Here is a 13,437-nt window from a genome sequence, read left to right on the forward strand (position 1 = left end):
GACAATAAGCAGCACTATAAAGTAAATTTAAAAAAAAGTAGAAATAAGCCACAAATTAGCAAAAATTCGCGTACCTCTGAGTTTCTAAATTGCAACAAAGAGAATAAGAGTCTCATACACTAACCACTCAGCCACGGAAGCTTAATAGCCAGCAAAACTAGCCACAAGTAAATCAGAGAACAGCTGCCATGCAATTTCCAATGCTACAGTGACAATTTCCTAATAAAAGATTACATTCAATACACGCTTTTATTTGCGCGTTAGATTAGACAAAAGAAAAAGTTCGTAATAATACATTTAGCTGATAGTAAGTTTAATAAAAAACAGTCATAAACAACAAGGATAGCCGGTTACAGTGCAATTAGCACAGAATGTTCCGACGACCGTCTTGAAAAAGAAGTTACAATTTTTTTTTCAAATTAGGGTACTTTTTTCTGAGTGGTGTGACAAAATAATCTAAACGAAAAATTTGACTTTTGGCATTTTCGACAATTTTATTAAAACACGAAAAATGGAGAAAAAATGAACAGAAAAACAAAAAAGGCATCAAAAAACGATTTTTGGTATAAAATGATCCAGAACATACAAAACCACACATTGAACCTGATCTACTAATACAAACCATTGAATAGACTTTCATTAATTACACAAAAGCGAAGCTTGGCTTCGCAAACATTTGCGAGAAGACGACAATAAGCAGCACTATAAAGTAAAATAATAAAAATAGAAATAAGCCACGAATTAGCAAAAGTTCGCGTACCTCTGAGTTTCTAAATTGCAACATAGAGAATAAGAGTCTCATACACTAACCACTCAGCCACGGAAGCTTATTAGCCAGCAAAACTAGCCACAAGTAAATCAGAACAGCTGCTATGCAATTTCCAATGCTACAGTGACAATATCCGAATAAAAGATAACATTCAATACACGCTTTTATTTGCGAGTTAGATTAGACTAAAGAAAAGTTTCGTAATAATACATTTAGCTGATAGCAAGTTTTAAAAAAAAACAGTCATAAAAGAACAAGGATAGCCGGTTACAGTGCAATTAGCACAGAATGTTCCGACGATCGTCTTGGAAAAAAAATGAACAAAATTTTTTTTTAAATTAGGGTAGTTTTTCTGCGTGGTGTGACAAAACGATCTTAACGAAAAAAATTGACCTTTGGCATTTTCGACAATTTTTGTATAATACGAAAATTGGAAAAAAAAAACGAACAGAGAAACAAAAAAAAATCATCTAAAAAAATATTCAAAATTTTTTCTATGATTTTGTAGTATAGAATGAGCCAGAACATACACTACCACACATTGAATCTGATCTTCAAATACAAATCACTGAATAGATTTTCATCAATTACACGAAAGCGAAGCTTTGCTTCGCAAACATTACACAAAAGCGAAGCTTTGCTTCGCAAATATTTGCGAGAACGCGACAAAAAGCAGCACCATTCAGTGAAATAATAAAACACAATTTTAGTTAAACACGCAACTTGGAAAAAAATTGTAGAAAAATGACAGAAAAACAAAATAAATCATCAAAAAATATTGAACATTTCTGTTTTTTTTTGAAATTTTTGATTCCAAAAAAAAACTTAAAAATGCCTAAAAAAATAACTTTCCTCGAGTAAAACCAAGTTGTTACGGCTCAAATTCAGCTATTGTAAGCTTTTAAGTCCTTAAAATAAGCTGTTGCTGCAAGCTAATATATTCGCTCGAATCAAGACGAAAAATCAAAAAATTCAAAATTATAAACTTTTTCGAATCATGACTGAAAAGGCTTTAAAATTATATATCACTCAAACCCAGCCCGATGATTGTTTGTGGTAAAAAAAACTACACCACACCCGAATACAAAGTTCCTCTCCATTTTCAATGGTCGGAACAATGAGCAAAGTAGTCGCTTATTACTTTAGTTGAGGTTTGAAACGCCTGTCCAGAGAGAAAACTGTTGACTCCTTCATTAATCTGTTTCCTTGCAACAGCGAAATCTGCAATCGAGGGAGGCGCCAACTCAATTTTGGCATAAGACCAGAAGGTATTCGCTCTCTCTAAACAGAGTGGTTTAAACTTTTGCACATTAAGCAACCAGAAAAAAAAAGAATGGTTATGATTGAATGGCAAACAAAATTTTTCATTACCTGGAGCAACAATCGCCAGCTTTTGCCCGTAATATTGTCCCCATTTTCCTGTCTTAACAGTCAGCGAAGCTATTCTGGTACCCCAATTTTTAGCAAAGGCAGCCATTTTCTGAAAAATTTTAATTATGCAAAGTTGAATAAATGTTGAAAATTCTGCCCGTCAAAATCATTGCAGATCAAACTGAAATAAGAATAGCTGGTTGGTTGCTATCCAAAATTTCAAAAAAAATGATAAAACGATCAATAAAAACATGCACTGGCCAAGAAACTCAAACGGCTCTTTCGGCAAATAAGAAGCTCTTTTTGCTATTTTACGATATCTATCGGATCACACATAAAAGTGCTTCCATTTGATATATATGACGTGAGGCCTCATTTGACGTTTTTTTAGGGAACCAGACTAAACATGAAACACCCGAAACGTTATTTCCTTCAGACAAACTTGCAAACATATAAGGTACCGGAATTACTGCATTCTCATATTTTTTAAGATGTATAACTTTAAAACCCCCAAGGCGTTGAGCCAGTACATAATCAATTTCCACTACAAATGGTTGTAATTTTAGTATTTTTAGTGGTGAAATTTCTACGATTAATTTTTAATCTTTTCTCTGATTTTACCATGTTAGAATTGAAATATCTTCATCATAGCGGCCAGCTCTCAGATCTACAGCCTGGAACAATTTATGCAACCCGAAAAAAGAACAATTTCTGCAAAAAATATCGGCCATTCCGGAACAAGTCAAAAACGTGATATTCTTAATAACAAGCAACCAAATGAAAATAGGCAAAAAACGCAATAAATCGAAAACGGCCTAAAAAGAACTACAAGCGATGAATAAAATTTAAACTGAAACAAAGCAAAACCAAGCCGCACTTGAGCCTAATAATCCCGCACCAACAAAAACAGTAAAGTAATTCAAAGGGAATGTGCCAGTCGGTCATATTTGGAAGTTTGACCTTGAGCAATACGAACGTAATTTTGGGGTGAATAGAATTTTTCAAAAATTCGCATCGAGCCTGTCATGCTCAACTTTCTCGCGACAACTCAAAATCTCAGAAATGCAAGATCAGAACAACCGAATTACAATCGCGGGAAATATATCAAAAAAAGCAGCGGGAAATTGCTATTCGCAATTTCCAGATATAAAAATCACACGAGAGCAGAGCTGTCCTATCCTGAAACAGGAGACAGAACGATTACGAAAGAAGAGTATATTGATTCGAAGTGGACCAGAGTGAACCTTCGGTGGAAAGGTGGACAATCGAAGTCTCCCAATGGTCCATCCAAAAACTTTAGTTCTCAAGTGAAAACTCATTTCCTTTGTTAGAATTTATTAATAGCAAAATAAGTTATTACATTTATGCTAGAGTCGTTAGTTAATTTACTTACTCCAATTCTCGAGTGTGCTGGTATGTGAGTACCCAATTTAGTTTTCTTGAGTGTGTTTTATAATCGTTATGTTGAGGTAAGGAGAGTTTTAGGTTGATCAATCTGAAATGGATCAAAATTCCACTGTCTAATAAAAAGTAACTGAACGGATTGTTTGACCCTGTTTTCAACGGCGTTCGCGTATTTTGGTTATTTTTAGACCTAAATATGGGGACGTTCTTAGTGGGGGGTATTTTGGTAGTGGCCTTTGAGCTGTAACGCGGGTTTTAGTCTCATGTCGCAAGTGAACCGAATTGGCTCCGACCATCCGAGGTGGAAAAACACAAGAGATAGTGTCCCTGACTCTTGACCCAATATTTATAGGGCCTATTTTTATTTAACCTCATATGTGACTCAAGTAGGTGACTGTTACAGTGTTTTTATGGGGCTCCCGGAAGTTTTTACGGCATCATGACTAGGGAGTCGAACCCACTTGACACAGCTCCGGGCTACATGCCCATTCTAGAGTACCGACACCGATGGTACGGTTCAGCGGGAAGGTGTAAGCCTTCCGGTCGTACCGTGATAGCTTTTTAAAAAAATTCGAGAAAACTTCCTGGTACGCTCTCCGATTGAGGCCTAGCTAACCGAGTAAGGAGGGGTAACTAGTGGGACTAAAAAACGAGCAAAAAAAAACACAATGCGAAACAAAAGCCGAAAACGAATAGAAGAAGGAACAAAAACCATAAAATAAAAAATGACAGTAACTTTGACACCAGATTAGTTGGATCAAGTCTTTATATTAAATAAAAAGAGTACCCATACTGTTTCTATCAGACCAATCGTTTCGATCATTTCAGCAAATTAAAAAGGTGCCCGAGTGTGGGCATTGTCAAGGGTTTTCAGATAGCTTGCAACTTAACTGGACCACTTGGAGATTTGACTGGAAAAGGTGACCAGCCAAGTAGGAAAATGGTTTACAAGAAGGGAACCCGACAAAGGCTGGACACGACAAGGGGACGTCAAGCACCGACGGGACCGAACAGAGAAGGCACACAGGGGTGTTTTGTTAAGTCAATCGACGAACCACTGGGACGCTGGACTAGAAGAGTTGACCAGCCAGAAAGTGGTGCTGGAGAGAGGCGCTGGACGAGCCAAGCAGACAACCAGCACGGAATCAGAACAACAGGAAGGGGACACATAGATGTGTTCTGGTTGGTCAATCGTTAGAATCCACATTACATTATAGGAGATAAGTGTAAAATTGGATAAGCGGAACCCCACTGTTTTGAGGAACGTTTTGACTTGAGCAGAGCTTGGAAACAGGTTCTACGGTTTTCTCTCGAGAGGTTTAGCACCCAGCGCTTAAGGTAATTTTCGGCTTCAGAGGGGGGCTAAATAGTAGGGATTTTAGAAGGGGGGCTGCTTAGGTTAGAGGTTTGTGGTTGCAAATTGTAAAAAAGGGGGACACGTTAAAGTAACTAACAATCGATATCGTCGATTTAGTTGCATTATAATCTTACACGCTTGAATTAAAGAGAGAGGATATTCAAATTTAAGATAAATTTAAGGTAGGTACCTTGGTCGAATTGGGTAAGGGGAACCGAGATAGACAGTTTTTAAAATCCGGAAGGAAAACACCCCATAAGATTGTTAGTAGGGGGAGGAAAACGCGTGACAATCAGTTACCAGACAGTTTTTTCTACGAAAGGACGACATTGGTCACCTTTGATTTTAGCTGGGTTCAACTTTCTGTTTTTATAATTTTTTCTCGTTTGAGTTTTCACGTTTTCGGTACTAATTTTATCGGTTTTGAACGAACAGGTGATCACAACACACCTGCGAACAAGTTGGATTTCAACTTGCATCAGATTAATAAAGGGAGATAAACAGGGGGGGTTAGCATTTGTTCCTTTTGGCCAGTAAGGTTGGGTTATGGAGAAATTTTATACTAGAGCTCAAGTGGTGGTACCAGTGATATTGGTTCAAGAGTCCCAACAACGAAGAAGAAGAAACCAGTTTGTCCCAACACTAAGAAAGAAGGGATATTGGGACAGTGTGAAGTAACCCAACACTTAAGTGACGAAGTCCTGGGACAGTCCGAAGAAGTCTTGGGACGGTACCAAGAAGTCTTGGGACAGTAAGGGAAAATCTTGGGACAGTGCCGCAAAGTCTTGGAACAGTACCAAGAAGTCTTGAGACAGTGCCAAAAAGTCTTGGGACAGTACCAATAAGTCTTGGGACAGTGCCGAAAAATCCTTGGACAGTACCAGGAAGTCTTGGGACAGTGCCGATAAGTCTTGAGACAGTACCAAGAAGTCTTGGGACAGTGCGGAGAAGTCTTGGGACAGTACCAAGAAGTCTTACGACAGTGCCGAAAAGTCTTGGGGCAGTACTGAAAAGCCTTGGGACAGCACCAAGAAGCCTTGGGACAGTACAGAAAAGTCTTGGGACAGTACCAAGAAGTCTTGGGACAGTGCCGAAAAATCTTGGGACAGTACAAAGAAGTCTTGGGACAGTACCGAGAAGTCTTGGGATATGCGGAAAAGTCTTGGGAGAGTACCAGGAAGTCTTGGGACAGTGCGGAAAAGTCTGGGGACAGCCGAAAAGTCGTGGGACAGTACAGAAAAGCCTTGGGATTGTACCAAGAAGTCGTGGGACAAAACAGAAAAGTCTTGCGACAGTACCAAGAAGTCTTGGGACAGTGCCGAAAAATCTTGGGACAGTACAAAGAAGTCTTGGGACAGTACCGAGAAGTCTTGGGATATGCGGAAAAGTCTTGGGAGAGTACCAGGAAGTCCTGGGACAGTGCGGAAAAGTCTGGGGACAGCACCAAGAAAACTTGGGACAGTACAGAAAAGTCTTGGGACAGCGCCAAAAAGTCTTGAGACCGTGCCGAAAAGTCTTGGGACAGTGCCGAAAAGTCTTGGGACAGTACCAAGAAGAAGTCTTCGGACAGTACAGAAAAGTCTTGGGACAGTGCCAAAAAGTACCGTGATAGCTTTTTAAAAAAATTCGAGAAAACTTCCTGGTACGCTCTCCGAACGAGGCCTAGCTAACCGAGTAAGGAGGGGTAACTAGTGGGACTAAAAAACGAGCAAAAAAAAACACAAAGCGAAACAAAAGCCGAAAACGAATAGAAGAAGGAACAAAAACCATAAAATAAAAAATGACAGTAACTTTGACACCAGATTAGTTGGATCAAGTCTTTATATTAAATAAAAAGAGTACCCATACTGTTTCTATCAGACCAATCGTTTCGATCATTTCAGCAAATTAAAAAGGTGCCCGAGTGTGGGCATTGTCAAGGGTTTTCAGATAGCTTGCAACTTAACTGGACCACTTGGAGATTTGACTGGAAAAGGTGACCAGCCAAGTAGGAAAATGGTTTACAAGAAGGGAACCCGACAAAGGCTGGACACGACAAGGGGACGTCAAGCACCGACGGGACCGAACAGAGAAGGCACACAGGGGTGTTTTGTTAAGTCAATCGACGAACCACTGGGACGCTGGACTAGAAGAGTTGACCAGCCAGAAAGTGGTGCTGGAGAGAGGCGCTGGACGAGCCAAGCAGACAACCAGCACGGAATCAGAACAACAGGAAGGGGACACATAGATGTGTTCTGGTTGGTCAATCGTTAGAATCCACATTACATTATAGGAGATAAGTGTAAAATTGGATAAGCGGAACCCCACTGTTTTGAGGAACGTTTTGACTTGAGCAGAGCTTGGAAACAGGTTCTACGGTTTTCTCTCGAGAGGTTTAGCACCCAGCGCTTAAGGTAATTTTCGGCTTCAGAGGGGGGCTAAATAGTAGGGATTTTAGAAGGGGGGCTGCTTAGGTTAGAGGTTTGTGGTTGCAAATTGTAAAAAAGGGGGACACGTTAAAGTAACTAACAATCGATATCGTCGATTTAGTTGCATTATAATCTTACACGCTTGAATTAAAGAGAGAGGATATTCAAATTTAAGATAAATTTAAGGTAGGTACCTTGGTCGAATTGGGTAAGGGGAACCGAGATAGACAGTTTTTAAAATCCGGAAGGAAAACACCCCATAAGATTGTTAGTAGGGGGAGGAAAACGCGTGACAATCAGTTACCAGACAGTTTTTTCTACGAAAGGACGACATTGGTCACCTTTGATTTTAGCTGGGTTCAACTTTCTGTTTTTATAATTTTTTCTCGTTTGAGTTTTCACGTTTTCGGTACTAATTTTATCGGTTTTGAACGAACAGGTGATCACAACACACCTGCGAACAAGTTGGATTTCAACTTGCATCAGATTAATAAAGGGAGATAAACAGGGGGGGTTAGCATTTGTTCCTTTTGGCCAGTAAGGTTGGGTTATGGAGAAATTTTATACTAGAGCTCAAGTGGTGGTACCAGTGATATTGGTTCAAGAGTCCCAACAACGAAGAAGAAGAAACCAGTTTGTCCCAACACTAAGAAAGAAGGGATATTGGGACAGTGTGAAGTAACCCAACACTTAAGTGACGAAGTCCTGGGACAGTACGAAGAAGTCTTGGGACGGTACCAAGAAGTCTTGGGACAGTAAGGGAAAATCTTGGGACAGTGCCGCAAAGTCTTGGAACAGTACCAAGAAGTCTTGAGACAGTGCCAAAAAGTCTTGGGACAGTACCAATAAGTCTTGGGACAGTGCCGAAAAATCCTTGGACAGTACCAGGAAGTCTTGGGACAGTGCCGATAAGTCTTGAGACAGTACCAAGAAGTCTTGGGACAGTGCGGAGAAGTCTTGGGACAGTACCAAGAAGTCTTACGACAGTGCCGAAAAGTCTTGGGGCAGTACTGAAAAGCCTTGGGACAGCACCAAGAAGCCTTGGGACAGTACAGAAAAGTCTTGCGACAGTACCAAGAAGTCTTGGGACAGTGCCGAAAAATCTTGGGACAGTACAAAGAAGTCTTGGGACAGTACCGAGAAGTCTTGGGATATGCGGAAAAGTCTTGGGAGAGTACCAGGAAGTCTTGGGACAGTGCGGAAAAGTCTGGGGACAGCCGAAAAGTCGTACGACAGTACAGAAAAGACTTGGGATTGTACCAAGAAGTCGTGGGACAAAACAGAAAAGTCTTGCGACAGTACCAAGAAGTCTTGGGACAGTGCCGAAAAATCTTGGGACAGTACAAAGAAGTCTTGGGACAGTACCGAGAAGTCTTGGGATATGCGGAAAAGTCTTGGGAGAGTACCAGGAAGTCTTGGGACAGTGCGGAAAAGTCTGGGGACAGCACCAAGAAAACTTGGGACAGTACAGAAAAGTCTTGGGACAGCGCCAAAAAGTCTTGAGACCGTGCCGAAAAGTCTTGGGACAGTGCCGAAAAGTCTTGGGACAGTACCAAGAAGAAGTCTTCGGACAGTACAGAAAAGTCTTGGGACAGTGCCAAAAAGTCTTGGGACCGTGCCGAAAAGTCTTGGGACACTACCGAAAAGTCTTGGGACAGTACGGATGTGTCTTGAGACGGGACGGAAAAGCCTTGGGACGGTACCAAGAGGTCTTGGGACAGTGTGAAATATCCAAATACTTAAGTAAAGAGCACAAAAGACCGGCCAAAAAGATTAGATCAAGAAAAATCAGCTCTAACAAGATAACGAATTGAAAGATTTTAACTTTAGACAGTCTTGAGACAGTGAAGTCTTGAGACATGCCGAAAAGTCTTGGGACAGTACCAATAAGTCTTGGGACAGTGCAGAAAAATCTTGGTACAGTACCAGGAAGTCTTGGCACAGTGCCGAAAAGTCTTGGGACAGTACCAAGAAGTCTTGGGACAGTGCGGAAAAGTCTTGGGACAGTACCAAGAAGTCTTGGGACAGTGCCGAAAAGTCTTGGGCAGTACCGAAAAGCCTTGGGACAGCACCAAGAAGCCATGGGACAGTACAGAAAAGTCTTGAGACAGTGCCGAAAAGTCGTGGGACAGTACAGAAAAGCCTTGGGACTGTACCAAGAAGTCGTGGGACAGTACAGAAAAATCTTGGGACAGTACCAAGAAGTCTTGGGACAGTGCCGAAAAGCCTTGGGACAGTACAAAGAAGTCTTGGGACAGTACCTAGAAGTCTTCGAACAGTACAGAAAAGTCTTGGGACAGTGCCGAAAACTCTTGGGACAGTACCAAGAAGTCTTGGGACACTACCAGGCTGAGAGTTCATGTGCCATACAATCCAAACTGGATGCCATCTTGAGAAACTCTACATCACAAGACAAGCCGGTAACATATCGAACGCAAGGCAATAGAGTCGATTTCGTGGAACCACAACGGAACAAGCGGGAGTCAACACCGTTACGTTACCCGGGGCGCAGCGAGCATAGGACCAGGGGGGGCAGACAATTATGAAAAGTGAAACCTCAAATACGACAAATGGTCCAGGGGATTCCACAACGAGTAACAATGTGGGCCCTGATGCCATGACGTGGGTCAGCACCTGGTAGATGATGAATAGGACATTAGAAGCGCTCGCTACAAGGAACACTGAATCGAGTGAAAGAGGACGTGGCAATTCCAGGAAAACTTTCAAGCAGCCAAAAGAAATTAAGGACGACTCAGATGGAGGCATCAACACATGGGTAGAAGTAATGAGACTACATTTGGAACAAGACAACTTGAATGACGAGAGACAGGCCTGCACAGCGATACTCAGCAACTTGGAAGGCACGGCGTTAAAATGTGTAGTTGCAAAGAAGGAAGAGGAACGTGATACTCCAGACAAAATCTTCGAGATATTGTTGAGCCAATTTGGATCAGGAATGAAGGGTCACCAAGCTATGATGAGATTCGAAAAGAGAAGACAGAGGCATGATGAATCAATCAATCTATTCCCGGATGATCTTGAGAGCTTGAAAAGAAGAAGTGATCCAGAAGAGTCAACAAACAAAAGGAACTTCACCATCGCCTCGAAATTTATTGATGGGTTAAAAGTGACGACTCGATAGAATGTTGGCAACGTATTATACACTGTCGAAAGATAATGCACCGACTCCGGAAGAGATGAGGCAATAATCAATTGAGTACATGTTGATGAAACCAAAGAAGTACTCGTACCAAGAGAATAGGAACATGCAAGGGGGGAGTCAGCCACAGAGGTCGTCATGGTACAATCCTAGAGATGATATGGACAAACTCAGGTCATTCGCAAAGTGCGGATCAGCGGATCATCACGTGTTGGATTGCACGACGTACAAGCAAGGCATGAAGAGTCTGGGATATGCGCCGGATGAGGGAGATATGAGCCAGACGGAAGAACATGAGTTCTACAGCGGCCTGATCATCAAGATAGGTGCGAGATGCTTCTTCTGCAATCAAGAGGGCCACTTCAGGATGGACTGTCCGTTGTTTTGGGAACCAGTGAAGAGCCAAAGTCACCCCAAACACAAGCTAGCGCTGCCGGCGGTACAGAACACGAGAAACAGGCAAGCCGAGTTTGATACAAAAAACTCGGAGGCACCGAGCGCGGAACTACCGACAAAAAAGGTGAAGGCTGGAGCGCAAGTCAAGAATGCCATAGAAGCTAAGACCATGAATTCTCTAGAAATAAACTATGAGAAAGCAGCTGCGGAGGCTATAAACAAAGTAAAACAAGACCTAGCAACAAAAGAGATCGAGCAACGACTAAAACAGGAGATCGAAAGGCAGAAGTTGAACGATGCATTAAGTAGGTCAGTGCCAATGCCAGAAGCAGGAGTGGGAGCGACAAAGAATGGAAATTGCAACACTATAAAAATGGTGACTGGAAAGCCATTCGGCATAACGAAGATCGGAGCCAGGATAATGTCGATAATCACTGTGGGCGGCCACGAAGTAACGAGAAACCTGAGTGAACCAAGCGATCAGACGAAAAAGCACATTGATGTTTACGCAGGTTACTTAAGTGCAATAAGTCCACAGACAACTTCTAGAGCCTCAGAGGTGGTAGCAAGTCAGTACGCGTCAAGAATAGGTACACGGAAGCCTATGGTCCACATGAGGTGATAATAAATATAGACGGAATAAACATCTACACGAAGACTATGATAACATGCGACGAAGACCTAGCCGGACAGATCTACGTAGGCAGGGAAGAACTGAAAGTGAGATCGATTGGACACTGTGCCATGTCGGAAGAGGATGCAATGCATATCGGTACAGAAGCGGACGTATCGGCACACGTGCTTGACATAAATGGTAAGAGGACTCAGTTACGCGGGTTACTGGACACGGGAGCGGTCTTGAGCGTTATATCAATCGAAACTTGGGAGCGAATGGGCTTCAACAAAGACGATTTGATAGACTCGAGAATTCGGCTGTCAGCTGCAGACAAAGGGGCATTGCGGGTACTAGGCAGGACACCAATAATATCCCTAAACTTGGGGGAACGCAACCTGTGGATGAGCTTTCTTGTGGTGGAAAATCTAGATGAGTCTGACCATTTCTTTTTAAGCAGGGACTTCATCAGAAATTTCGACGTAACAATTGATCTAAACAATGCCATGTTCACGATTCGGAATCCGGAAAGGAAGTACGTGATTAAACCGGTAAATTTGATAATGGCGAATGAAAAGAAAGCACCGGTATTCTTGAGTAGGAGGGTGAGGCTGAAATCAAACGAAGCCGAAACTGTAAGCTTGCGAATGAAAACTTATAATGAAATAAGTGACGACAAGCAAGTATTCATCGACCCAAATCCAAATAGTCAAAGCGCTGCTGTTTTAGGAAGATCCTTCTCGATAACCGAGAGTGGTCTCTGCATCAGTGTCTTGTTGAATACTCTTGATATACCCATCACAATCCAGAGGGGAAGGAAACTGGGATACCCTTTACCTGTAAAAACTCGATTTGCAATGACTGAAAATGTAAAAGAGAATGAAGTTCTTGATTGTCCCAATCATAGGGACAAGATTTGTATCTTGAGACGATTAAAGAAAATAAAAGATTCATCAGGTCTTGTGAAATCACTTAAGTCAGAGACAGACGATGGACTCTCGAGCTGATCGAATTTCCCAGAAAGACCCACACTAGAGGAAATGGAAATGGATAAACAGGTTTTACCTGAAATAGAGCACTTGAGGGGCAAGGTAACGGATGAACAGCTCGAAACCATCAAGGACGTACTAGAAAGGAATGAGGACGTTTTTTCGAAACATAAGGCAGATATTGGATGTTGTAATTTTGTTGAACCTGAAAGAGAGCTTAAAGAGTCTGCAGTACCGCATAGGGAGGGGGCGGCCCGCATGACCCCACGCAGATTGGATGCATGTGGAAAAGAGATAGAGACCTTACTAGAGTACGATATGATAGAACCATCCAAATCACCGCGGGCGTGTGGAGTGGTGAGTAGTAGATGTTGGAGGTTAAGTGGGGGGGGGGGGGGGGGGGGGTGCATGGCGGACCCCATGTACTAAGATACGTTATAGATTTCCAGTCCGCCATGCTATGGTTTAAGATTGGGTATAGAGTTTACAATGTTTTAAGATAGGGAATACCGATGGTAAGATAATGGTATGAAAAACGAAAATTTTTTGGTTTTTGTCTAATTTTTTCGCAACAATCTCGGCGCGCGTTACCTAATTGGGAACAATTGATTGTTAATTATGTGTAGAATTAAGATTAAATATTAAGTTTTTTTTGGTGGATGGTAAGTCATTGGTAAGAGTGTTTGTGCAAAAACTTGGAATTTTTATCAAAAAAATTTAAAATTTTTTCGAAAAAATTCAAAACACGATAAGATTTTGTTTAATTTGATCTAATAAAAAATTATTAGATACTTTTACTTTCTACCTATCTGAATCTATTCTGAACCTACAGAGACTTCAAAAAAAGTCAAGTTTTTTGAGAAAAAAGTTTAAATTACAAAGAAAGTATATAAATCACTGCATTGTATAACAAGTTTACCGCAACATTTTACATTTTAACATCATTAACCCAATATAATACAACATCATG

The 13,437-nt window shown here is 41.4% G+C and overlaps 1 protein-coding gene across 1 annotated transcript in view; it reads right to left on the bottom strand.

The window, feature by feature from the left end:
* The window catches only part of LOC134856936 (ATP synthase subunit g, mitochondrial-like), a 34,893-nt gene that overhangs the window by 6,377 nt on the left and 15,079 nt on the right, over positions 1-13,437 (bottom strand). Inside the window, exons 2-3 of the mRNA XM_063873225.1 lie at positions 2,141-2,250; positions 1,911-2,050 (exon numbers count right to left, since the gene is read on the bottom strand). Of these exons, the coding sequence (XP_063729295.1) occupies positions 1,911-2,050; positions 2,141-2,246 (246 nt within the window). The 5' untranslated portion in view covers positions 2,247-2,250. The remainder of the gene's footprint in view (positions 1-1,910; positions 2,051-2,140; positions 2,251-13,437) is intronic.

The sequence above is a fragment of the Symsagittifera roscoffensis genome, chromosome 1 (assembly GCF_963678635.1).
Source record: "Symsagittifera roscoffensis chromosome 1, txSymRosc1.1, whole genome shotgun sequence".
NCBI lineage: Eukaryota > Metazoa > Xenacoelomorpha > Acoela > Convolutidae > Symsagittifera > Symsagittifera roscoffensis.